General features: G+C 41.4%; 2 protein-coding genes across 5 annotated transcripts; one reads left to right on the top strand and one right to left on the bottom strand.

Moving 5' to 3' along the window:
• Positions 1–203: 203 nt before the first annotated feature.
• On the top strand, positions 204–5281 carry CD3D (CD3d molecule). 4 transcript variants are annotated; one of them, XM_045840669.1, is made up of 5 exons: positions 204–363; positions 1751–1864; positions 2278–2409; positions 2690–2733; positions 2928–5281. In XM_045840669.1, exons 1-5 carry the CDS (start codon positions 294–296, stop codon positions 2991–2993), a joined length of 426 nt encoding a protein of 141 aa, XP_045696625.1. In that variant the 5' UTR covers positions 204–293; the 3' UTR covers positions 2994–5281. The 4 variants fall into 4 exon arrangements, with proteins under 4 accessions (XP_045696625.1, XP_045696607.1, XP_045696616.1 ...); XM_045840651.1 differs by having other exon boundaries at positions 1646–1864; XM_045840660.1 differs by having other exon boundaries at positions 206–348; positions 1646–1864.
• Positions 5282–10028: 4747 nt separating this feature from the next.
• CD3E (CD3e molecule) lies at positions 10029–20055 on the bottom strand. The gene is made up of 8 exons (XM_045838927.1): positions 19956–20055; positions 19734–19843; positions 17564–17584; positions 16414–16428; positions 13175–13396; positions 12185–12352; positions 11601–11647; positions 10029–10706 (listed from the first exon to the last, which is right to left on the bottom strand). The coding sequence occupies exons 2-8, from the start codon at positions 19780–19782 to the stop codon at positions 10650–10652; spliced, it is 579 nt and encodes a 192-aa protein (XP_045694883.1). The 5' UTR covers positions 19783–19843; positions 19956–20055; the 3' UTR covers positions 10029–10649.
• Between the last annotated feature and the right edge of the window lie 7165 nt (positions 20056–27220).

Here is a 27220-nt window from a genome sequence, read left to right as displayed (position 1 = left end):
CCAGAACTCTAGGCAACCTTTTCCATATTCTCTGCTCTTCTTTTCACTACAACCCTAAGCTCCCTGCTCAGGAACAGCATTTGGCACCTGCTTCCTTCCTACCCCGCCCACAGCCTACTGTACCCTGACAGTCTTCCGTCATCAATGGCAGAGAGCAGAGAAGTAGGAGTCTTCTTGTTCCTCCCCCACCCTTTCCTTTTTCCGGTATGTGAGTCAGTTAGGGGAGGGCAGCTCTCACACTGGCTGATAGTTCTGTGATCTGGGTCTATCTACTACATGAGTTCTGTTGAAAGATGGAACACAGCAGGTTTCTGGCTGGTCTGATACTGGCTGCACTTCTCTCCCAAGGCAAGGCTTCTTCAGGTGGGTGGAAGCATCTTGGACAGGGGAACTGATAGGATCTGGGAGTGAGGTCCACTTGAAAGTTCTTCTCAGTGCTGGCTTCAGTTCACTAGGCAGGGTTGTTAGGGTGGGCAGGGTTGGGATGTAGTGACAGATATAGGAAACAGTCTCTTGTCTTTGATAGATTCCAGTTAGGGGTACATCTTGGCTTCAGTATCTCTCTGAATGCCTTAGGCCAGAGATCAATAGGAGATATTGCTTGTATCTGTGTGCCTGAAATTAGGGCTGACATTGGGACCACTGTTTTTTTAGGATAGGTAGCTTCTGGGATTCAGGACTCTTGGTTATTAGGTCATCATTATGTCACTTCATGGAGCCATGCCCCAGCACTCAGGGGAACGCTTTAAGAGAAAAATTAACTTTAGGTTGAGCATGAGGGAGGGCAGATTTGAGGTAGGAGAATGACCAGCTCATTTATGTTTTCCTGGTTTTAAAACTGATAGTCCTGTATCTCAGGAACCCCCTCAATCCCAGTCAAACTGGGGTGAATGGTTACTCTAGGAGTCAGTTGCTTTGGGACATTCAGTGTTTGCATTGGAAACAGATTCCCAAGGAAGGCATGAGCATCTGACGTACTTGTGTCTTTCTGAGTTTACACACCTATATTCCTGACCTGCTTCAGAGGCATTGTAGTTTTCTAGAGGATACTGTTGTATCCAAACTGGTAACTGAGTATATAAAGCTCACGGAGAATATAGATTCCACAGTGCCTCTGCAATGTGGAGATGCTCTCCAACAAAGCAATTCAGTGGATCTAGAAAGGTGCCCTTAAACTCCCCACAAGACTTGATTTGTGTGGAGCCCCAAGAATAGATTTGATATAATTTTTTTTCATCGTATAGGAAATGTAGAAGTCAAAGAACTTATATGTACGACCCATGGACATGAACTAAAGGGGGGAATGTGGGTGGGAGGGGGTGTACAGGGTGGAGGGGAATAAAGGGGGCTGGGAATGAGACAACTGTAATACATAATCAACAAAATATATTTAAAATTTTTTTCTACCCCCACCCCCTTAAGCAAGGGTAGAACAACTAAAAATGTTTACATGCTATTTTCCTTGTCTTCTTCTCGACCACTCACTGGGCTGGTAATTCATACTAACTTCTCTCATACTCACAACCATATTGGCCCTTGGTAGTTGTTGTAAAGTGGATCTTCTTAAGCATGAGCCTCAGAACCAAAGAACCACCTCTTTGGCAGACCAAAGAGGTGGCTACAATAGTGTTTTTTCCCCCCTCAGTGAGCCGTGAGTTTAAAGTTGTGAAGGAATTTGAGGACAAAGTGATTTTGAATTGTGATAGAGGCATCACATGGCTAAGTGGAATGAAGGGGAAATCATTTTCAGACAATACAATTCTGGACTTGGGAAAACGTACCCTGGACCCACGGGGATTGTATGAATGCAATGTGACAGATGGAAACAGCTTCAAAACATTTACCGTGCAAGTATATTATCGAAGTATGTGCCTCCTAAACCTTTGGGTGGGAGTGGATGGGTCCTCTGGATTTGAGAACTTTCTTGCTGGTGGGAGCTGTGGTGGACCAATCTATTCTCTAAACCAACTGGGGTCACTCTTATAATGATATGAGCAGATATCGGGGCCCTCAGAGTTGGAGAGAGCTTAACGGATTTAGAAAGAACAGTAGGGGCCTTGTTGGGAGAGGGATTTGGCCTTGCCTTGTTGAACTTCCTGCAAAGCTGAGACTACTTCTTGGCTCTCCCTAGGGATTTGTTGGGATGAAGAGTAGGCCTTTCTCCAAGGATCTTAAGTTCAGGTGTTGGCTTGAGAAGTCTTGGGGCTGCCCTGGGAGGCAGGGATGGTTTACTGATCTCAAAGATACCCCACCTCATCTCTTGTCTCCCCCCCTCAGTGTGCCAGAACTGTGTGGAGCTGGATTCAGCTACCCTGGCAGGCATTATTGTCACTGATGTCATTGCCACTCTGCTCCTTGCTTTGGGAGTCTACTGCTTTGCTGGACATGAGACTGGAAGGCTTTCTAGGAGTAAGTGGAAGGAACAGAGCATGTGTGTGTGTGTTGTGGGGTGGATGAGAATGTGCACCTACTAAAGAACAGGGCTAGAGTGGGTTGTGTCTCATGTGGGACTCACTCTTGACATCTCATAAGGATTTTTACAACTGATTATTGAAAGAACTTGTGCACCCATATTGCTTATGCAGACTTCTGAGGGTGTGACCAGCTGCAGTCTCCCTGTGGTGTTCGTGGGATCTCATTGTCTCATCCTCCTATGACCTTTATAACTCTGTTTCCCTGGTTCTTCTAGCTGCTGACACTCAGGCTCTATTGAGGAATGACCAACTCTATCAGGTGAGTCCTGAGGAGAAAAAGATGAGAATGGAAGGAAGGAATGAGTGGGGAAGGAGAAGTTGGCACTAGGTGTAATATCCATGTATGAAGGGTCTTAGTGGGAAAATCACTGGGGGTAGGGTCAGGAAAGGCCCGGGACCTGCTGGGGGTCTTCCCTAGGAGAGTTCTGACTCTTCCCCCTTCTTATTCCTTAGCCTCTCAGAGATCGGAATGATGCTCAGTACAGTCGTCTTGGTGAAAACTGGCCTCGGAACAAGTGAACCTCAGACTGATGGCTTATAGGAACATCAGTTACTGACTGTACCATCTCTCCTTCTCAGCCAATAAAGATGTCTTCTCCCACTCAGCAGGCGCCTGGACTTTTCAAGGTTCTGGGGCAAGGCATAGGATGTATCCTGATCTGGCAGGGCCCTTGCCTCTCTGCACACATACGCTCTTCATTCTTTGCTTCTCTTCCTCTGCCCCACATGGACAGTGTGATGGGTAGTCTCTTGCTACATCCTGGCTCACTGATGTTTTTAACCTGGTGGATTCCCTGGGTGCAGAATGTGTCCCACCACACTCCCCCCGCTACTTGTTGCCTCTAGTCAGGCTCTATTACAACCCTTTCTGAGTGTTGGCTTCCTCACCACAGCTGAGGGCGGCTTTGGTGTTCAGGGACCCAGTCACACAGAACTTTCCATGACATCATGAGTGCAGGTGGCAGGGACATTAAGAGCCCTGGGACTCACTTCTTATCAAGAGATGTTTGTATGAGAAAGTCCCCCTTCGGCTAAGGGGCTGGCCTTGGCTTTTTGACCTCTGTGAGGCCACTAGCTGCGAGAAGGTCTCAGCCTAGGCCCCTTAAGTACCATTTGTCTACCTTTCCCCAGAACCTACCCCACCCCTGCCTTCTACATGGGTGATAAACTAGCATCAGAAACCTTTCAACAATTAAAACACATCATTCCTTTTCACTCACTTGGAGAGCTGGAGTTTGAGACTGGGTTGGGGCTTAGGATATTTTCAGTAGATGTCCTCTTTAGCTGGTGGGCTAGTTTTGGTTCTGAAATTTTGGGAGCCTGAGGGACTTATTAAGAATACAGACACTTGCCCTGGCTGGCATAGCTCAGTGGACTGAGCGCGGGCTGCGAACCAGTGTCGCAGGTTCGATTCCCAGTCAGGGCACATGCCTGGGTTGCAGGCCACAGCCCCCAGCAACCACACATTGATGTTTCTCTGTGTGTGTGTGTGTGTCTCTCTCTCCCCGTTTCCTCTTTAAAAATAAATAGATAAAATCTAAAAAAAAAAAGAATACAGACACTTGGACCCCATTCTCGGCACGTAGTCCCTAGGTGATTCTGAAACAATCCCAATTCCGAGAATCTCTGGTTTAGAGGAAGAACTGAGACCACCTACTGTCTTGTACCCTTTATGCCTATTCTGTCTACCATAGGTGGGAACCCCTTTTATTTTCTGAGTAAGAGTAATTTAATGAACTTCAGGAACATTTAATGAGAGTTGGCCTTTTCTAGACCAGGTTTCCCCCCAAAAGAAAAGAATGAACAATAACATAGCCAAAGATCTGAATGATTCTGCCCACTGTCTTTTCAAGATATACACAGACTGTAATTTTGGTAGACAGATTTAACTTTCACTTTACAACACATGCTACATTCATGGTTATGATTTATTCCTACCCTTTATATTCCTACTACTGTAGTCCTCCTAACCATAGATCCTACTTTCACCTTGGGCAACCCTTCCATGTCATGTATTACACCAATGCTTGTGTCCTGCATACTTCCTTTTACCTTTATTCTTCATATGCTATTATACCCCTGCATATCTCTCACCAGTTTTCAACATTGGCTGCATGTTGGAATCTCCCGGGGATCTTTAAATGCATTGGTGTCTGCCTCCTGAGTCCAAAACTTATTGGTTTGGGGCATTAGGACTTAAAGTGATTTTAACGGGAAGCCAAGGTTGAGAAACACTGCCCTCCATCTGAGTACTTCTGGAAATTTGTGTTCTCTCTCTCCCTCCCTCCCTCCCTCCCTCCCTCTACCTTGTAAAAGCAAATTTATTGAGGTAAACTGACATGAATAAACCACATATATTTAAAGTGTAAAATTTGGTAAATTTTGGTGTTATATACACACTTGTGGAACGTCACCACAATCAAGATAATGAACATATTTAATATCTGGAACAGTTTCTTTGTGCTCCTTTGCATGAAATCCCTCCCTCCTTTCTCACCTTACCCCCCTACCCTCCAGGCAACACACTGATCTGCTTTCTGTTATTACAGATTAGTTTTCATTTTTCTACAATTTACATAAATGAAATAATATAATGTATTCTTGGTCTGGCTTCTTACACTCAGAATAATTATTTTGAGATTCATTCACCTTGTTGCATCTATCAATAGTTCATTCTTTTTTGATTTTTTAGTAGTAGTCCATTGTGAGGATATACATGGCTGTTTATTTACATGTTGATAGTCTTTTGGGTTGTTTCCTGGTTTTGGCTATTACAAATAAAGTTGCTATGGACATTTATACATGTGCCATTGTGTGGACATATGCTTTTATTTCTATTGAGTAAACACTCAGAAGGGGAATAAAACTTTCAAAGAAAGTAGTTTGACTATTCTAGTTTCTTTTCACTCCCATATAAATTGGCTTCTAAATTCTTACTACAAAATGTGTGCTGAGATTTTGATCAGGAATGCATTGAATTTATAGAACAATTTGGGGAGAATTGACATCTTAATGATATTTTTTTTAAAGTCGATTTGAAAGAGAGAAGAATGGAGACTGAGAGAGAGAGAAACATCAAATTTTGTTTCACTTATTTATGCATTCATTGATTGATCCTTGTGTATGCCTTGACCCAGGACTGAACCCTCAACCTTGGTATATTGGGATCATGCTCCAGCCAACCAAGCTACCTGGCCAGGGCCAACATTTTAATGATACGGAGTCTTCCCATCCATGAACATGTCTTTTTTCAGATTTGTTCTTAAGTATTTTATATTTTTTGATGTTATTGCATGTGGTATTTTTAAAAAGATTTTATTTATTTATTTATTTTTTAGAGAGAGGGGAAGGAAGGGAGAAAGAGAGGAAGAGAAACAGCATCTTTAGAGATACATTGGTCAGTTGCCTTTTGCATGTCCCCAAATGGGGACTTGGCCTGCAACCCAGGCATATGGCCTGACAGGGAATCAAACTGGTGACCCTTTGGTTTGCAGGCTAGTGCTCAGTTCACTGAGTCACACAAGCCAGGGCTGTATATGGTATTTTTAAAATCTCAATTTCCAATTGTTTATTGATAGTATATAGAAATACAATTGCTTTTTGTATATTGATCTTGTACCCTGAATACTTCTTAAATTCAATTACTCATTCTAGTAGCTTTTTGTTTTTGTAGATCCCATTAGATATCCTACATAGATGATCATGTTGTTTGTGAATAAAGACATCCTAAGCTTTTCCATTTCCAATCTGGATGTGTTTTACTTCAGTTTCTTGGTTTATTGTACTGACTAGAACCTCCAGCACAACATCTGAAGTGGAGAGAGGACATTCTTGATTTGTTTGTGATCTTAGAGGAAAAGTATTGTTTTTCATTAAGTGTGACGTTGGCTCTAGGTTTTTCTTAGATGCCTTTTAATAAGCTGAGCACATTTCCTTCTCTTTCTAGTTTGTTGAGAATTTTTAGCAAAAATAGTTGGAAAGTATTGTCAAATGCTTCTTTTGCATCCATTGAGATATTTATATGGTTTTACTTTCTTAGAAAACCATATAAATTACATCAAATGTATTACATGATAAATTACAGTGGTGGTTGGTCTGTTAAACCAGTCTTACATTCCTGAAATAAACTTTTTTTTGTCATTGTAATACTTCTTTTAATATGTTATTAGATTAAATTTGCTAAAACTTTGTGAGGAATTTTTGCATCTATTTATAAGGAATATTAGTCTGCAGTTTATTTGTAATGTCTTTATCTGGTTTTGATATCAGGGCATATTAGTCAGTGTTCCCCACAGATACAGAACTAATAGTATGCATAAGGAATTGGATCATGCATTTGTGAAGGCTGGCAATTCCAAAATCTGCTGGTCTGACAGGTTGGGGACCCAGGGAATAGTTAATGTTTCAGCTTGAGTTCAAAGGCAGTCTAGAGAGAGAGAGTTCCCTTTTTTTTTCAGAGACCTCATTCTGTTTTTTCTTAAGGCCTTCAACTGATTGGATGAGGCTCACCCACATTCTAGAGAGTAATCTGTTTTAATAAAAGTCTACTGATTTAAATGTTAATCTCAACTAAAAAAAAACCCCACCTTCAGAACACCATCCAGATGTGTTTGACTAAATGTCTGGTTACTATGGCTTAGCCAAATTGACACATAAAATTAACTATAACAGAAGATAAGTTTGGTCTCCGTAGAATGAGTTAGAAATAGTCCCTCTTCAGTTTTCTGGAAGAATTTGTATAGAATCGGAATTCTTTCTTAAATGCCTGCTAACTTTCACAAATGAAGCCATCTTGGTCTGGAGTTTTTTTGTGGAAAGCTTTTAACTATAAATTCAATTTATTTAATAGTTATAGAACTATCTAGGTTATCTATTTCATATTTAGTGAGTACAGTGCTTTCTGTTTTGTCTTCAAATTCTACCCATCCTTCCCTTTAAGGCCCAGATCAAGTATCTCCTTATCCATGTTGCTTCCCTGACCCCTTCAGCTCTCTCAGTTCCTTCTCAGAACACCTATAATACTGTCTGTAGCGCTCATGGGTGCATAATCACATGTGTTCTTCTGTTGTTGTTTAACTTTCTGCATGCTCTGGCATTGTTATATGACTGCCAGTTCCTGGAAGACTGAAACTGTTTATTTGTATCCCCTGAGCACTTAGCACAGTGCTGGTCTCCCACATGAGTGATTAGAAAAGCACTCATTGGAAGAATACCTAAACAATTACATACAGAGCTCTTAAGTCAGGAAAATGGAGAGCATTATTTATGATCACAGTTGGCCCTGAGAAACTGTTCATTGGAGTTGGATAATCCTGGCTTCTAATTCCAGATCTGTTCTTCACTAACTGTATATCTTTACAAGCAAATGACATTACTTCTCTGAGTCCCTGTATCTTCATCTGTAAAACAAGGGCAACAACATGTACCCTGTCAAGCTGTCATAAGGATTAAATGAGATAGCGCATGTAAAGTGCTAAGCATAATTTCTGGAGCATAGCAAATCCTCGCTAAATGTTAGCTATTATTGCTTTTATCATGCTGAGCCACATCTTCCCTTGACCAGGCATCATCAAATATACCTGGGACAAAACTGCCAACCCTGGTCCAAAACTGCCACCCTTGGGCCAGCCTGATTAGTAGCTAGTGAAGGTCAACATCATGGAGACTCCTTGTGAGCATAAGCATTGAGTGCTTACAGGAAAAGAAGCAGTGTTTCAACAGGGATCATCAAATAGAAACTGTAGCCACAAGCCCAAGGCTGAGTGTGTATAGTATGTGGAGGGCTACTTTTTCAGGCCTAGTCACATACATAAATAGCTCTGTGGTCAGCAGGGAGGTTTCTGAGTGCAGATGGGAGAGAAGAGAGCCTGCTGGCTTGAGCTGGACTAAGACAGATCCTCAGTGCTCTGGACACCTCTCTGTAAACTGAGTGTGTGCCCTAGAAGACTGAGGAAGAAGCCCTCCCACATTTGGCCTTTGGCTGCTGCTGCTGTATCTCTCTTGCCTCGCTCCACCCACAGCCCACATCCTGGCTATTAAACCGCAGCTGCTTCTGGCTGCAGGTTGCTGCCTCTTATAGCAGAGGGAGTGGTGCCTGCTTGATGGCAACTCCTTCCCCCATTTCCCCCAGCCCCAGCTCTGCAGCTCTTTCTTTCCTTCCCTTTTCTCCTTTTCTTCATATAACGAAGATTCTTCATTATGAAAGCTTCTACTAAAATTCTAATAGAAATTTAACTGTTCGTTTACAATAAAGTTAGTCTTATAAAAACCAGTTTTTAGTGCATAATCAATAAAATACACTTAAATATAAAAAAGTTTTTATAATTGTTTTCTGGATTGCTTTTTATAATTAAAAATACCTTTTTGACATCAAAGTGATTGTATTAAAGACTTTATTGGTAAAGTTTGACATATTTATTTAAATTATTTTATTGTTCAATTACAGTTGTCTGCATCCCCTCCACCCCCTCCCCTGCCACTCCCCCTCACCCCAGCCAAACCCCCCTCCCTCCCTTGCTTCCACCCTCCCCCTTGGTTTTGTCCATGTGTCCTTTATAGTAGTTCCTGAAAACCCTTCCCCCCATTATCCCCTCCTACCTCCCCTCTGGTTACTGTCTTACTTTCAGTGTCTCTGGTTATATGGTCTCATCTTTAATTGGAACATAATCAGCAAAAGAAAAAAGCAAGCAAGTATTAAAGACGTTTTTCTTTTACATTTTGAAGTTGGAATAGAAGTGTGCCTAGTTCTCTTCATCAACTATGAAACCCGTTGCTGAGACAGAAGGTGTGAATCACATCTTGATTAGTCCTATCAAAGGAGTTGGTTATAGTAGTGTGTATCACCCCAAATCATGATCACTCATGCTGACGTCTACTTGGTATTAAACTGTATATAGCTGTTTCTTCACATTCATTCAACATTGAGCCCCTACGATTGCCAGGCTCTGTTCTAGGCAGTAGGAATGCAGTTGTGAAAATAAGACAGACACAATATCTGACCTCAGATATTTATTTTTTTTAGATCATACTAGGAACCAGGTGCTGGGAACCCCTTTACCTGGATTAATTGATTTAACCCTTTCAGCATATCTGATTTTCAGATGAGGAAAGAGAGGCACTAAGAGGTTAAGTGATGTGCCCAAGGTCACCTGGCTGGTGGTACAGCTTGTGGAAATCTATGTCCTGGCCTTCAGCCCCTTGTTCCTCCACTCTTCTCAGCAGCTGCCCTCATCTGCCTTTTAAGGCCTCTGTTTCTGCCTCATCCATTTTCTGAACTGACCACGTTGTTAGGGACACATCAGTCTCAACTACCCTTGATGTTTTTCTCCAAGAGAACTTAGTCAAAAGACTAATTATCCCATCTCTTTCTCTTTCAATTATTCCCTAACGCCTCCTCTCTAAAGAGAGCTTCTGGTAATGGCTTACCCACTGTGAAAACAGGTAGTACTGGCCTTTGGGATCACAGCTGAGAATTTAGTCAAAGGAAGGGAGGACCAAAGCTGTTTCAGGAAATAAAGCAGCCTCTAAGGGCCTCCCAGAAAAGAGAGACAGCAATTCTTTTAGCCAAACACACTTTATTTCTTTTCTCTCCCAGCTGACAAGGAGCCTAGCACATTTATGGAGATGGAAATGACCACCGGGGAGCCTACAGTGCAGACAGGGGAGAGAAAACAAAGGGCTGGCTCTGGGCCAATGTTTGTGACAGGGGTCAAGACCTCTGCCAACATTCACCCAGCAGTGTATTCCCACAGAGGGTCGATAGAGAGCTGCAACAGTAGAAAGGTAGATGGAACAGTTAGGGTTGGGGGCAACTTTTAGGCAGGAAAAGGAGGGCACTGAAGGGAGAAGTAACATCCACTAGGAGAGAAAGGAATTGGCAGTGTGGTGAGTAGCAGAAATAAATATCTTGACAAGAGTGCAGGCCAGGTGTGAGGGGGTGAGTAGCAATGATATTTCAAAGAACAATGAAGCAGCAATACCCTAGGACTAGGCTCCAGCAAGGAAGACTGGAAAGAGGGAGGGAACAAGGCTGCAGGTGTGAGTTAGTTCTACAGTAGGCAGAGGGACAGTTTTCCTGTGGCATCCAAGACTTGCCCAGGAAATGGAGTAGCAGGGTGCCTGGGGAGGAAGGAGCCAAGCCTGGGCCAATGGGTGATGCGGTGTCCTCAGGAGCTGTCAGGTGCCTCTTTGATTCAGTCCAGAATACAGATCCCTTTGGCCTTTCCGGATGGGCTAGAGGTGAATAGAGGAGTTGGTCAGCAGGATGGGAGGAAGTAGTTCCTAAGACAGACAGTAGTTCCTAGGGACTGCAGCCATCTAGTTTTAGTGCAGTGGAAGGAACCTTGGACTAGGAGTCAGGAGGCAGGTTGGAACTCTTAACTTGGCATTGACTGATAATAGACTTGATCTGGTCACCTCCTTCTGTGGGTCTCAACTTTCCTACATTAAAAATGGGAATCTAAAGACCCACTTTTCAGGGCTTTTGTCAGAATTAAATAAAGTCACTCATGGGAAAGTGAATACTATATGCTTGGCTGGTGCCCAATAAATATGTGTTGACTTTATTCAAGTATGATATTCAAAATATTTAACAATTGTAGTATACACACAGCAACAAATCAGAAAAATCTGGATGGTTTTCTGCTATGCCAGACATTATCTCTTTAGTTGTCATATCAGGAGGCAGTTCAGTGGGGAGTGGCTATGACATTTAGCAGTATGTGTTGGGGACAGGGAAGCTTGGGGTTTCTTATCAGTGAAGTATTTTAATAATTCAACAACTGGTATGACTGTACCAGTGCATGCTGGTGGCACATCAGTCCTGAGTCGATCATATTAGAATTTACATATGTGTTATTCCCCATGGCTATATCTCAGCTAATGAATAAGCAAGCTGGAGAAAGTGGAGTGTCGCCCGGCCCCCACCACCCACCTGCTTTGTGGTGGTGGAGGCTGGCAGCCTTGAGATAGCCCTGTTTTACCATGAAGGAGGCAGAGGTGGGCACATGGTGAACTGTCCTAGAGCCCTGAATGGGGGCTTAAGGTGTCTGGCAGGCTAGATGAGCAGTCCTGCCTGTCCCCTTCTTCCACAGAAAGACCCTGTCTCCCCACTCTATTCCTTAATACCTCATAGTCTGGATTGGGAACAGGTGGTGGCCTCTCCTTGTTTTGTCCTGCAGAGAAAAGGAGGGGAAAGATTTGTTGTTTACATGTGGGAAAACCAATCTTGTGGCAATGAGACCCAGATCGAGGATGGCAAACCCATTTGTTCTCTCCTCTAAGTCTCCCTTTTCCATTTCAGCCACCTTTTCTCATTTCTTTTCATTCCATTGCTAATGCCCCCACCTACTGTTCTTATCATTCTGTAGGTTTTTTTCAGTTCAAAGTTGTTCTACATTTTCCTTTCTCATAGAGTAAGGGAAAGGAAAAGGCAGAAACTAATGTCCCAAAGTCTCTCTCACCACAGACTGGGGTACAATCTGATTATTCTAGAACATTAACAGGCATTTGAGGAAGCCCATCCTGTTACTGAACATTTTTACACTTTTCTAAGGTGGGAAGGAAAGAGTAATCTGAGATGTGAAACCCTCTGTTGGGATTGTGGTAACATAGTGAATGTTCCATAGAAGCTGTCTTGACCCAGTTGTGGACTTGCTGTCCATGCGGCCCCAGGCTGGGAATCTCCTCCCACCCAACTCCATGTTTCTTACCACCGGGCCTGCTGCCAGCACCTACTCCTCTGGTCACAGGCTTGGCCTTGGCCTTTCTATTCTTGCTCCAGTAATACACCAGTAGTAGCAAGCCCAGGGTAATGCAGATGTCAACTATGATGATTGCAGCTAGTGCTGTCAGATCCACTTCCACGCAGTTCTCACACACTGGAGGGCAGTGGGAAAGGGAGAGGGGGTGTGCGGGAAGAGGAAAAATCACCAAGAAAGAAAGACAAAAGGACATTGGAGATGAGAAAGGAACAAATGAAAGTGATTTTCCTTTCAATACTCACATGCTGGCAATAGCAAGAGTAGGGCCCTCCCTTTCAATAACTATAAGCAAAGTGTGACTGTTATGGGTAGAAGCTCTGGCATCAGAGAGTCTGGGTTTAAGTTCTAGCTCTATTACTTACTAGCTGTGAGAATTGTGAAATTTGTTTTCAGCCCTCAAAGACTCTGTTCCTGCATCTATAAAATGGGAATAAAATAGTACTTAACTCATATAGTTGTTGAGAGGATTACATGGAAAAAATCTCTGGCAAGTCTTTGGTATAGTGCTTGAAACTTAATAAGCACTCAATAAATGTTAACTATCATTAAGATTTATTTTTATGCCTTAGCTTATGACATTTTATTAGAGTAGTTTTGAGTCTCTTTTGAAAATCCTTCTGAAGAATTTATCTCTGGGTAAAGTACCTAATGCCATAATTCTGGAGTGCTATAATGCAAATGATCCAATCTTGTCTCTTGGGAAGCTGTTTTAGATGAAGTGCTGACTGAGCTTACCTAGACAGTCCCATATTGGTATTTAGTCAATATTTCAGAAAACACTGATGCTGTGTGGCCCCAGAGAGTCCTTGTATTGAGTGTAGGAGAGGCATAAAGATATCAGGGGACTGTGAGTTGGGTTAGGGGAAATAATTGAGAAACCCTTTGGAAATGGTTTTTCCTAAAGAGTCTTGTAGTGCTTGCATTGGAGACCTATCTTACCTTTTGCTTTTAGGTAGAGATAATTGTGATACTTCTCCGAGGTGCTTGTACTGTAGCAATGATAATAACCACTGTGTTTCATTTCTGAAAAATCTTCTTGTATTAGGCGTTTCCCTTGTTGATTTTTTAGTTCACCATTGTGCTTCCAATTTGTTACTTCATATTCAAGATTATTAGGGCATGTCAGCTCTACCCTAGTTCCGGAGATGGAGATTTTATATGCTGAGGAATGAGATAGAAGAGAAGGGAAATTGGAAGAAGAAACCACTAAGAGTTCAGGAGAGGAAAATTAGTAACAAAAGAAACAACCAAATGTAAAAAATCATCTGTCTTTTAGGTCTCAAATTTTCTTGTCAATGGGAACTCTGCTTGCTAATAGGTAGGAGAGAAGTTACCCAGAGTGGGACTAGAAGACCTTTTGAGAGTGACTTTAAAGTGTAGGCATGGACATGGGGACTGGGGAAAGGGAGAATGGAAGTAAAGAAAGACCTGTTAAAATCCCTATTTGCAGTGTTTCTAAACTATAATGTGAGGAGGACCTCTGTTCTTGAGATTATCTCTCTCAATCACTTCCTTCTCTTTCAGAGAATCTCAAGAACAGAGAATCCTCAGATAGGGAATACCTAGAAGAATGATAAACTTACTTTTTAGAGTATGTGGAAATTTACTTGAAAATGAAAAAAAGAAAGAGTATAAGGAAATAACCTTGGTTTAAGTTTAAATTTTAGGTAAAATTTTTCAAGTAGGCTGGCCACTATCCCCAAGGATTCCCAAAGAGGTAAGCTTACAAGATAACAACTCAGATACATCAAATTGAGAATATATCAGCATGTGTTTTTTTTTGACATCCACTAAAGCTCAAAAAATCTTCAAATCCTAAAGCTAAAAAGTTCTAAAAGTCTTCAAGCTTATCCTCTTGCATTAGTAAGAACCATATTCCAGAGAGATACAGAAAAGCCTTCTCAGGGATAAAGGCTTTCATATTTTTGTATCACTGATTCTTGGGCTTACCTATTTTTCATTATTCAGAAGTTATTTCTGAAAACTAACAGCATCTTTCATAAAAGAGATCAAATATCTTTCTTCTTATTCTGTACCATATTTATGTTATTGCCTTTAAATTATGTGAAGCACTATATACTTCTTAAGGAAATGGCTCTTCTAACAAAAAACAGCTTCAATTTAAATAGTTTCTTTGCTGAGTATAATAATCTCTCAATTATTTTTGATAGAGGGAGGAACTGTTGGTGTGGACAACTGAAATCCATGATAGAATTTGGGGATCCAGCCACATTCCCCATAGCAGGCAATTTTGCCCCAGGTATATGGGGCTGGGGTGCATCCTCTTTTCCTGGAAGACTTGAGTTGGGACACTGAACAGCACCAGGCTATGTTTGAGCCTGAATATGACAGCTGGAAAGGAGGAGAGGTGGTGGTGCTCAGAGATAGCCTTCTCTCTTTTGTTTTTTTTTTTTTCTATAGTATGCTATTGGGGATAGATTGCTAGACTGAGTCAGAAGTCCTGTGTTTGAATTCCAGATCTGCCTTTGATTGTATGACCAAGGGCAAGTCATTTAACTTTTCTAAGCCTCAGTTTCTTATCTGGAAAATGGAGATAAAACATCTGCCTCACGAGGTATCTGTGGGAATTAAATGGATTATGAAAGTAAAAATGGATGGGGCATAGCAATGCTTAAGAAAAACTTTAGCGAATGCCTTCCTATCCTCCATAAGGTTCTGCTACAGTGGAGAATAGAAGTGAGTTCTTACCCAGTTGCTCAAGTAGCTCTGTGGCTAAGATCATATGGAATGTAAACAAGTCATTCTCCGGGTTTATCCATCTGCTAATAATTGGGAGTTGAGTATATGACAATTTATAGTCAATATTATTTTGACTTAGAAATAATTTTTCAGCACTGATATTTTTAGAAATGCTTATTAAGTAGAAATCATAAATGAAAGAATTTAAAAGTAAATAGGCATCTGCTTGGTGTGTTTGATGAAAAAGGAAATGTAAAGAAAATTGTCCACAACTTTTATTGGCACAGTTTAATAGCAGAGCTTAGACTTTTACATGCTCATACAAGGGCCTAGAATTTTGTGCTTAGAAATAGGATGTATGCTCAGAAAAATTTTACACATATCCAGAGACAGTGTTTTATAATGCTTGAGAATGTGAGCTTCAGTATCAGCTAAGTCTACATTTACATTTATCTCTGTGATCGGACTATTTATTTTCTAAACTTGCTTTTCTTATCTGTAGAATAAGGATGTTAGCATAGGACATTCAGGTAAAATATTTATAGCAATACCTACAACATACATGCTCAATAAACTTTAATGCTTATTATCTAGTCTGCATGCTTCCCATGTAATAATAACTAAAATTCACTAACTGCCTTCAATATGTCAGATAATATTCTAGGTGAATTTTTCATTCAATCCTAATAATGCTACTAATAAGTAGCATTATTATTTTCATTTTACACATGATGTTTCTGTGGAACAGAGAAGTTAAATAAATTATTCAAAGAAACTGAGCAAGGATTCAGATATGAATTCAGCCATAATTCAGATATGGTAGTATAACTTCAGAGTTAGACTCTTAACCTCATACTACATAGCCTTAACTCCTCTGCCTAAAATACTCCTCCTCCTTAAAATACAAGCTCATTTTAAAAACTTGGCTCAAGAATCACCTCCTTTGGGGAGCTTTCCTCAACTACTCTCTGTAGAGTTGACCACTTCTCTTTTTATATTTTATTTTGCTCTGTCTCTACCCACATCACAGCATGTGATACATTATACTACCAATTTTTTATCTCTCACACAAGACCATTGGCTTCTTGAGGAGAGGGAATTAATGATTTATTCATGTTTACAATCATTTATTCACTAAAAAATATTCATTGAGCACCTGTTCTGTGCCAGGCACTGGGCCAGGTAAATAAGATACCACCTCTGCCTTAAATGAACTCATGATTTACACAAAAAACTCATGGTGGCCTTAATCCTTACCCACACGTATCTTCTTCCTGGAACATATACTGAGGGATACCTATCATACTCAGCTATGATTAAACATGACAGCAACAAACAAACATAGACACTTCACATACATGTTCTAATGAAAGATAATTGTGCTTTTCCTCTAATTGTTCTGGTTCTCAGTGTTTATTACAATGATTGTCCTCTATGACCATTTGAAAAGAAGTTGTATAGGGCAAAAATCCTCTTACCATTATCTTCATTCTCTGAAAAGAAAATAATAAGAAACTGTCAGCAATACTTCTATCAGCAACAAAGATCAGATCTTGCTCCCATGGGTTAAGATTATTTCCTCAACCTTTAGATAACAATGGCTCTTTAAGTTCCCTAATGTCTGTATATGAAAAGCTGTTTTGGGCCCTACATCCTACATTAAACAGCTGATTGCTATTTATAAAAATGAATTCTAAATCATTTCACTGTTACATATTTCATATATAATTTCATATGATTATTCTACATAATAATTATATATGTACACACACACCAAATATATATATATACACATATATACATGTATATACACACCATATTATGTCAATTTTATCTCAATAAAGTTGGGAAACACAGATCTAGTATATGTGCTGCCAAAGTAAGCACTAAAACAGATCTATATTGAACATAAATCAAATACTAAACAAAAATCACCTCTAAATGGCAACAGCATGCAGAAGAGATGAGCCATTCTGAAACATATCAGTGCTTTTTGATATATACCATTTGTGAAGAATGTAACGTTAAAGTATGCTGCATGGCAAAAAAAAAAGAGGGGGATCCTAAGGACACTACAAATTAGAAAGTGCACTAGAATGTAGATTGGCACCATGACTATCTTTAAACACAAAAGATAAGGAGGCTTCCAATATTGGGACACTCTTTTTGATTCTACAGCTATGATTGAGAAATTAAGTCCAGGCCAGGCACACTCGTATGCATGTGCACACATGAGCACATATGCACACATCCAGTGTTTTTGGACATGAGTTTCTGAATGCGCACTCAAATGCTGCATCATTCAATCCACATACCGTCTACAAAATATCACATCAAATATCAAGTGCAAGCAAAAGAAAACTGTTGGCATTTTTAACTCAATAGTCTCAATTTTTTTCTTTTTGAATAGTTAAAACTCATTATTTCCTATGACCTCTGTTGTTTCTCTATTCTTGGCTATAGACAAAACTACCTCTAAACTCATGAAGAAAAGGTAAAGGAGAAAACGATAGAAACCCCTTTTACTGGTCTCTGTGGAAGCTCTGTGGGAGGTCTAGAGAAAGCTCCCCTCATAAATACAAAGAATTTGGGGCCAATTTCATAAAAAGGAAACAAAGTGTATCTCACCTTCTTGCCCAAAAGCACCAACTGGAAAATAAATAATAAGAAAAAAAGAGTTAGTAAATCTGTGAGTGCCTGAAATTTCAAGCAGAAAAAGTGCTGTGGTCTTGTCTGATCATTTCTGAATACCTAAAGTCCTGCCCAAACACTGCTAGATTAGTCATTCCAGCACCACAAATTCCTGGTCAATTTGGGATGAAACAGAGCAAGAAAGCCTCTAGTATTAAGCATGAAAACACGATATTTGACAAACAGAAGTTAGAAAAAGCTGGGGCTGCTTTTTGGGTGACTGGAAAAATAGCAACAAAATTTTGCAGCCACATCTTCATTTTGAAAGTTGGTCTCTGTGAAAGAAACACAAGCTCTTGGTTGGGTACAAGCATTAGGGTTCTTGTTCCATCTTTGGTGCCTGCTTGTCTGATGTTTCAGTTTTTCCATTTGTTTTGCACTAAGACAGATGAAAATATATGAAACTCTGATTACTCATCAGTTGCAGCCTGTGCACTGAAGAGCCTGGTCACATTTCCACTGGGCCCTTCAGATCCCCTCACTCAGTAATAACTGGGATTCCGAACAAGTTTCCCTTGATTGGCCTGAAAGTTTTCTGTGTACCTGGACCTCTCTTTAATCCAATAGCCTCTACACTGTGTTAGAGACTGCACCCCTCTGCCCCTCTCCAATACCCATAGCATACTGGGCACATTCTCATAATCATGGTGCCAAATCTTTAGAACTTGGGTCTTTTATATTCATTCATTCATTCATTCATTTTCTCTCTCTCTCTCTTTAAAGCATAATTGATATTATAGGCCTCTAAGAAAATGCCTGACTACTCTCTGCAGGAGCTGAACCCTGCCCCTTGACAATCCAAACATGTTTTCTGGACAAGTAGCAGACTAATAAGCCTGCCAGCTTATAGAAATGCAGAATCACAATCCTTAATGCAGACCCACTATAGCAGAAGCTGCAGTTTAACAAGATCCTCAGGTGATTTGTGTGTACATGTAAGCTTGAGAAACTCAAGATGGAGCAGAAAGAGGAGATATCATGGCTGTGGCTTTAATAGGAGCCCCAGCTGGGAAGCATTTCCTAGGGCTCTGAAACAAAACCATTGCAAGCCAAGCTGCCTCCTGTAGTACAGTTATTAAGAGCATAGGACTTGTAGACAGGTAGTCCTAATTTCCAAAATCAGCTTTAGCACTTACCGTGTGATTGTAAACAAATTATTTAACTTCTTTGAGTATCAATTTCTTTATCTATAAAATAGGGGAAGCAATGTTTATCTCACAAGATGGAGGTAAGGATTAAATTCGTTACCACCTGTAAAGATTTTTTTTACGTAGTTATCTGGAACTCAATAAATGGAATCTTTTAAAGAAATTTTATTTATCCTATAGGAGATACTGGAAATGCTCTTGGTTATTTATCAGTTGCTCCACCTTGCTTCAAAAAAGACTAAACTAATGGAACATCTTGATTAACTGAAAAGCACTAAAAATTAGGAAGTGTTTTATTGTCCTACACACAAAGCTTGCTACATCCTGTGCAGAGTTTGGGTTCAACTATATAGTCTCCTCACAATAAGGAGCAATGGTTGACTCTTCTAATTTCTTTGGTATTCCTTTTTAAATCCTCACTCAAGGATATGCCCATTGATTTGGGAGGGTGGTGGTGGCGGGTGGGGGGGGCCGGAGAGAGAGAGAGAGAAACTCGATCGGTTGCTTCTTGCATGTGTCCCAACCAGGGACTGAACCTGCAGCTAGGTATGTGCCCTGCTGCCCTGACTAGGGATCAAACCCAAATTTTTTGGTGTAGGGGATGACACTCCAACCAACTGGACACCGTGGCCGGGGCTATTTTTTATCAGTTCTTAAAGGCTGGGTAGTTCACTGACAGAAAGAGCTCGTTCTTGAAGGCTGAGAGATCACTTTGTTTTCTGTAGATATAATCATCCTGACTGCCTTTCTTTGGCTGTGCCCTGAAAGGTCTCTGAGGCCCTTGGGGCCTGCTTTTCCATTAGCCTTCAGCCCTAGTTCCCCATGCTAGCCTTGCAGAAACAGCTCGTTACATTTTCTAGTCCACAGTGCCCTTGGTTCCCCTGGGCAACACCAGCTTAGGCTGTGAGCCTTGCCATAGTCTGGAGAAACACCACTCATTTTTATTCCATCTTACTCACCTGATAAGAGGCAGAGTCCCAGAACTCTCCAGAGATTCCCCGACTGCATCTTTTTTTCCACTGGACTCTAACTTAACCTAAGATGGCGGAGGCCAGTTGGCTTATTACTTCTGAAAAAGAAACCAAAAGACTTTTTCAAAACCCCTACTGAAGATGAGGACCCTGTGGCCATTGCTTCCAACACTTGGATGAAAAAGGGGGCTTTGTAAGAGGGAGACTCACCATTTTCCGAAGCAGGCACCTAGGGCTGGGAGGGGAGGCGGATTTCTGAACCCCACACAGGAAGTGTGGAGGGGCCTGTGGGCCTGCAGGGTTCAACGTCACTTGGAAACGTTTGAGGCAGCAGCAGCCACCTGTGTTGGCTGGGGGGAGTTGGGCCCCCATATATTTTCATAGGACAAACAGGACTTGCAGAGCCTGAAGGTATGGTGAGAAATACATGTAGTTTAGCTGCTGAGGCCTTGCACAGTGCACCTCCACACTGAGGGCCCCTTTCTCAAATACTCCCTCTCTAGCAGAAGCTGTGAAAGGAAAAGAGAGGAGTACTTTATGGTGTGAGCATGGAGCAACAGGGTGCAGCTATCTTATTAACAAAATCTGTTGGCTTAAAAATACATGTCGGCTTAAAACTGTGAGATACTATTTTTTGCCTATAATATTTATAAAAAATATTTTAAAATGCAATATTCAATGTTGGAAAGGGTAAAGATAGTCTCAAAATCTGCTGACTTGAATGAAAACTGATACAGTCTATCTTGATTATTTAAGAATGCTTTAATCAAATATTTATGCTGTGCCAGGCACTATGCTGAGGGCTTTACCAATATATGTCATTTAATCCTCAAAATAACCTTTTAAGGTAGGTATTATTTTTATCCCCATTTATAACTGAACAAACTGAGGCTCAGACAAATTATCTAACTTGTTGCAAAGCTGGAATCCTATAAAACATTTGGGCAAAATTCATTTATTTAGTAAATATTTAATATCTTCTATGCTGTAATATATGCTGGCTACTAGTAATATAGCAGTAACATGATAGTCCTTGTGGAGGATAAAAAGAAATGTGGACATTAAACAGATTATTTCAGGAGATTGATACTGAGAAGGAGGACATACAAATGCTGCCAGAGTTATAAAAGGGAACTAATATAGTGCAGGGGGTAGGGAAGATCTCCCTGAGACCGTGACATCTAAGCTGAAATGTGATGGATCACTAGAAATAAACTAGGGGGAGGGGAAAAACAAGTTAAATATTTCAGTCAGTGGGAGCAGCATGTTTGATGCTTAGATGAGGAAGAGAGGTCCATTCAAGAAACTGGATGTCCAGGATGGCAGGTTACTGAGAGTGAGGAGGAATGGCAAGAAATGGGACAGGAAACTCAGCTGGGGCCAGATGGCATTAAAGATTCTTTTTTTAAAAAAATCTATTTAATTGGTTATACTAATACAGTTGTCCCATTTCCCTCCTTCATTCCCTTCCACCCTGCACACCCTCTCCCACCCACATTCCCCCACTTTAGTTCATGTTCATGTGTCATAAGTTCTTTAGCTTCTACATTTCCCATACTATTCTTGCCCTTCCCCCGTGTATTTTCTACCTACGATCTATGCTACTTATTCTCTGTACCTTTTCCCCCTCTCTCTTCCTCCCACTCCTCTGTTGCTAACCCTCCATGTGATCTCCATTTCTGTGATTCTGTGCCTGTTCTAGTTGTTTGCTTAGTTTTTGTTTTAGGTATGGTTGTTAATAATTGTGAGTTTGCTGTCATTTTACTATACACGTTTTTTTAATCTTTTTCTTAGATAAGTCCCTTTAACATTTCATATAATAAGGGCTTGGTGATGATGAACTCCTTTAACTTGACCTTATCTGAGAAGCACTTTATCTGCCCTTCCATTCTAAATGAAAGCTTTGCTGGATAGAGAAATCTTGGATGTAGGTCCTTGCCTTTAATGACTTGGAATACTTCTTTCCAGTCCCTTCTTGCCTGTAAAGTCTCTTTTGAGAAATCAGCTGACAGTCCGATGGGAACTCCTTTGTAGGTGACTGTCTCCTTATCTCTTGCTGCTTCTAGGATTCTCTCCTTCATTTTTACTTTGGCTAATGTAATTATGATGTGCCTTGGTGTGTTCTTCCTTGGGTTCAACTTCTTTGGGACTCTCTGAGCTTCCTGGACTTCCTGGAAGTCTATTTTCTTTGCCAGATTGGGGAAATTCTCCTTTATTATTTGTTCAAATAACTTTTCCACTTGTTGCTCTTCCTCTTTCCCTTCTGGTACCCCTATAATTCGGATGTTGGAATATTTAAAGATGTCCTGGAGGTTCCTAAGCCTCTCTTCATCTTAATTTTTCTGAATTCTTGTTTCTTCATTTTTTTCTGGTTGGATGTTTCCTTCTTCCTTCTGGTCCACTCCATTGATGTGAGTGCCAGTTTTCTTCCCATTACTATTGGTTCCCTGTGTATTTTCCTTCATTTCACTTATTGTAGCCTTCATTTCTTCATCTAATTTTCAACCAAATTCAACCATTTCTGTGAGCATCCTGATCACCAGTGTTTTGAACTGTGCATGAGATAGGTTGGCTATCTCTTGATCACTTAGTTGTATTTGCTGTGGAGCTTTGATCTATTCTTCCGTTTGGGTCTTTTTTTTTTTGTCTTGTAGCGCCTGTTACATATGAGGGTTGGAGCCTTAGGTGTTCACCAGGGTGGGGCAACCCAAGTCGCTGGGTTGTGACACTGTATGTGGGGGTGGGGTCCAAGATGGAGCAATGGTGCTTGCTCCACCCTCTGCCAGATTTCAGTCCCTTCCACCACTCCCCCCAAGCAAACTGGGCCCTTCTGGTGCTAATTCCAGTGTGGGTGGGCTTGTGCACATTCTAGGACCCTATGGGTCTCTCCAATGAACTCTCCTGTGAGGCTGGGAATCTCTCCTGGTGCCTCAACCCCACATGTGTTTTCAGTCAGTGTCCCAAGACTCTATTTCCCAGCGATGGGACCCTGGGACTGACGGGTCAGCCAGCTGTCTTGTGTGTGCAGTGCCTCACTTCACAATTGCTGCCTCGCTGGGTCTGCCTGTTGCCACCCTGGGGTGTGACAGCCACTGCCTGCGTGCACAGTGTCCGCCCACTGTGGTCTTGCACACCTGGGGTGCCTTGCGTGCTGGGTGCCACTGCTTTTTGTGCCATGACACCTCTCTGCCCAGCTGCCCAACTCCACCTTTCCTACCAGTCTGGAAGAATGTGTCTGTTTTAACTCCTTGGTTGTCCGATTTCCATACAATTCAATTTTCTGTCAGTTCTGGTTGTTATCTTGTTTCTAAATTGTTGCTGTCCTTATTTTGGTTGTGCGAAGAGGCACAGTGGGTCTACCTATGCCTCCATCTTGGTCAGAAGTCTAAAGATTCTTAATTAAGGGTTAATGTAAAGGCAGTGGGAAGCAATTGAAGGGTTCAAAATAGGGAAGTGACAGTATCAAATTCTCTAAAATTTTAAATGAAAACAATTATGGAAGTAATACATGAACATGTTAAAAACAATGAAGAACAGAAGGGTACGGAACAACAGTCTCCTGCCTGACCTTGCCTCAGCCCTATTCCTCTCCTTAAAGAAAATCACTTTTAACTTTGTAAACTGTTTCTTTTTCTGGTTACTTTCTTATCTCTAAATATGCATTCTTTATCATTCAGGTTTTTTAGGTTTGAGATTTGTGTGCAGGTGGTTGGCGAGGGAGTGTGGGAACCACAAATGGAAGAAAAGGAAGCAGAACTGGGCAGAAAGAGAAGGTGAACTACAATAAAGTAGCAAGAGAGACCTCAGCCAATCCCTTGAAGAGTTCTCAAGCTGAGGTTAATTTCTGTGAGAGGGCTCAGCTGTGATCCTCTGGGGACAATCCCATCTGCTGAGTGAGTGAACAGTCCTCAAAGGGTGACCTGGGCCCTGGCCGGTGTGACTCAGTGGATTGAGTACTGGCCTGCAAATCAAAGGGTCACTGGTTGGATTCCCAGTCTAGGTCACCTGCCTGGGTTGTGGGCCAGGTCCCCAGTAGGGGACACATGAGAGGCAACCACGCATTGATGTTTCTCTCCCTCTCTTTTTCCCTCCCTTTCCTTCTCTAAAATAAATAGTCTTTTTTTTTTTAAAGGGTGACTTGGGTGGCCCCACACAGCACACACAGTTCACCCCTTGCACTGCTTAGATCTACTTACTGTATAATAATTTTATCCCATCCTTAAACAGCCCCTTTTGGACTCTGGTTGATCTCTTTTCCTGAAGAAACTTAGAAAAGGGAAGTTAGTGTGACAAATTATGACATATGTTCTGGTGGTCCTGTCTAATAGTCATCATCTTCCTTTGTTATCTATTCTGGATTGCTTTCAGCCTCTGCTAGCACTTCCACTGACCTAAGGGAATACATAGCTTGAGAAGACTGAGCCCCTGGTTGGCATGTTCTTTTCAGTCTGTATACTTTTGAGTTCTAATGTATTCTCCCTGCTCCCTGAAGCCCTGACTCCTCCTGATAGTAAGGAGAGATTTACTCTGCTGGGCAAGTGAATTTTTGTTTGTTTGCCTACTGGTCTGTTGGCAGCAGTATGCAGCAGGTGTATCTTAGTTTAATAGGACTCTTCCTATGTACCATGGTGGAAGCATTCTTACCCCTGGAAGCCAAGGCCTCTAGAAACTCAGAGTCTAGAGTCAATGGGACAGAAAGCACAAATTCCCTAAATGGTTCACTGGGAGTAATGGTAAGCATGGATATTTTTACTTCCAACCCTTAGTTTCTGGATGCATGTATTCTGCCTCTTGGGGACACAGTACCATATTACAGTCATTCATTTAAGATGTATGACACATTCTAAAGGATAGTGCCCCAGCCTGCAGGGTATCACCTCTAAGCTTATACTTAGCTGCATCTTCAAAAGGCTGGCTCTTATATTGACCAATCAGGGGGCAGTTTCAAGATGGTGTAACATATGATAGGACCAGTGGACCTCCTGGTTATATGCCTGTATATACTTTTGTTATAAAGTGGGTCCCTTGGTCTGTTGATCCAATGCCGATGGATCAGATGATATGTGAACTCTTAAGTAGTAGGGCTAACTGAGACATGGCAGGCAACGAAATCAAATCTATACCCAGAATATGTATCAATTTCTACTAAATGAATTGAGCCCTTTCCAAGTTTGTTTTGGAAGAGTTCTAGTTTAATCAACTTGCCAAGAAGTGGCTGGTTGGTTTCCTCCAGGGATGGTCCTAAATCAGATGGTTAGCAGGGACTCTGTTTAGGCAGCAGCAGTACTTAGATCATCCTTGGTGAGTATGAGCCCATACTGTTGTACCCACTAATGCCACTATAGCTACTACATTCACAACCCCATTGTCCTTGTATTGGGATGAATGAGGACAGAGGCTAATTGACATTAGCTGGCCAAGTCATTTTCTTCTATTTTGTGTTGTAGTGCCATGATGGATGTTCTCTGGTGGGTGTTAACATGTGACACAAAGATCTTCACCCTTTATAATGATTCCCACAGGTCCATACACATACCTCTTTTCCATATTTCCTTGTCGCCAATCTTTATTTTATTTTATTTTATTTTATTTTATAATTGTTGTTCAAGTACAGTTTTCTGTCTTTTACTCCCATCCCAGCCCACCCACACAGCCCTCCCCACCTCCCTCCCATTTCCACTCCCACTAGTTTTTGTCCATGTGTCCTTTATACTTATTCCTGTAAACCCTTCTTCTTTATCCCTGAAATTCCCTCCCCTCTCCCCTCTGGTCACTACCAATCTTCTTTAAAAAAAATTTTATTTATTTTTAGAGAGAGGGGAAAGGAAAGATAGGGAGAGAAACATCAATGTGTGGTTGCCTCTCACACACCCCCTATTGGGAACCTGGCCCACAACCCAGGCATGTGCCCTGACTGGGAATCGAACTGGTGACCCTTTGGTTTGCAGTCCAGCACTCAATTCACTGAGTCACACCAGCCAGGGTGCCCCCATTCTTCTAATCTTACTCCTTTTAGGCTCCTGACTAATAAATTAAACCATTCACCACTACCCATGAATCTCTATATTTTTGCACCAGGTCACTTTCCTTTCCACATGAAGTGGATAACCAGATATAATTCCAGAAGCTTTGCCCTATGGGAGGATTTTCCCTCACTGTAGTCTTTTAAGGCCACTTCTGCATGAGCCTGTAGGGTTGCAGCATCCCATTTTGGCTTGCATCTGCATACTGAGCTAATATCTGTCAACAAAGCTCAGGCTTTATTCTTGTCTGTAACCTAGTCCTTGGGGAGGCCTGTAATGCAGTTGTAGGTTGGACTGAGGGTAAAGTGTTGATGCGGCAGTGATAGATGACAAGGGAGTATGGCCCAGGTATTCTTGCAGCTTGTTTCCTTTGGTACTGCTCATGTCTCATCCAGATTGTATTCCTTCTATCTTATGGTGGATTTTTGCTGCCTCTACCCAACTTTCTGACTTGAATCTGACAGTGTCCACCTCGGAGCAGGCAGTTCCGTTTTAGTGGTCAATTGATGTTCTATAGTCAGTCACTCAACTCCATCAGTATATCTACTCTGGTAGCATGCCAGGAGCTGCTTTTGGAGTGGTTTATAATTCTCTGCTGCAGATGGGATGTCAGAAACCTGGGTGTCAATATTATGACTTTCCTACTAGAACCTGCCATAAACTCCAAAAGACAGTTTTTTCCTACCCCAGACTCTTCTAATTATCACCAGGTGTACCAAAATATAGCCCAAGTAGCTGAGCTCCTAGCACGGCGACTTGAACTTGCTACAGAGCTGTTGACTGCTCTGGGCTCCACTCAAAGCTAATAGAGTTCCATGTCACATAGTAAATAAACCAAGTGTGGAATATGCATCTTCAAAACATAACCGACACCTAAAGTATTTTATTTCTTCCTTAATGATGAGGGCAGTGAAATGTCCAGTAACATGTCCTCTATTTTGGAAAAGATGGCATGGCTTGTTCAAGACCATGGACTCCTAAAAAGGTCACTTATGTGGCAGGTCCATGAATCTTTTATTTTTATGTGATTAAAAATTTTTTTACATTAATTTTTAAAAATGTTATTGATTATGCTATTATAGTTGTTCTGATTTTTTCCCATTTGCTACCCTCCACCAAGAACCCCCCACTTCCTTAGGCAATCCCCACACCTTTGTTCATGTCCATGGGTCATGTATATAAATTCTTTGGCTACTCCATTTCCTATATTGTACTTTCCATCCCCATGGCGATTCTGTAACTACCTATTTGTACCTCTTTTTATTATATTTTTTTAATTTAAAATATTTTATTGTTCAATTACAATTGTCCATTTTTCTCCCCATCCCTCTCTCCCACCCCCTCCAAACCCACCTCCCTCCCTTGCTTCCACCCTCCCCCTTGGTTTTGTTCATGTGTCCTTTATAATAGTTTCTGAAAGCCCTTCTTCCCACTATCCCCTCCCCCCTCCCC

This window comes from Phyllostomus hastatus, unplaced genomic scaffold (genome assembly GCF_019186645.2).
Source record: "Phyllostomus hastatus isolate PE091 unplaced genomic scaffold, TTU_PhHast_1.1 phas_contig_113, whole genome shotgun sequence".
NCBI lineage: Eukaryota > Metazoa > Chordata > Mammalia > Chiroptera > Phyllostomidae > Phyllostomus > Phyllostomus hastatus.
The sequence above is the reverse complement of the archived record's forward strand: the minus strand, read 5'-3'. Positions and strand labels throughout refer to the sequence as shown.

Coding starts and splice junctions, on each gene's coding strand:
- CD3D (XM_045840651.1), top strand. CDS start 294: ATGGAACACAGCAGGTTTCTGGCTGGTCTGATACTGGCTGCACTTCTC. Junction 1,865..2,277: donor CGTGCAAGTATATTATCGAA/GTATGTGCCTCC, acceptor TCCCCCCCTCAG/TGTGCCAGAACTGTGTGGAG. Junction 2,410..2,689: donor GACTGGAAGGCTTTCTAGGA/GTAAGTGGAAGG, acceptor TGGTTCTTCTAG/CTGCTGACACTCAGGCTCTA.
- CD3E (XM_045838927.1), bottom strand. CDS start 19,782: ATGCAGTCGGGGAATCTCTGGAGAGTTCTGGGACTCTGCCTCTTATCA. Junction 17,585..19,733: donor GGGACTCTGCCTCTTATCAG/GTGAGTAAGATG, acceptor TTTATTTTCCAG/TTGGTGCTTTTGGGCAAGAA. Junction 12,353..13,174: donor TCTCTACCTAAAAGCAAAAG/GTAAGATAGGTC, acceptor ACTGCCCTCCAG/TGTGTGAGAACTGCGTGGAA.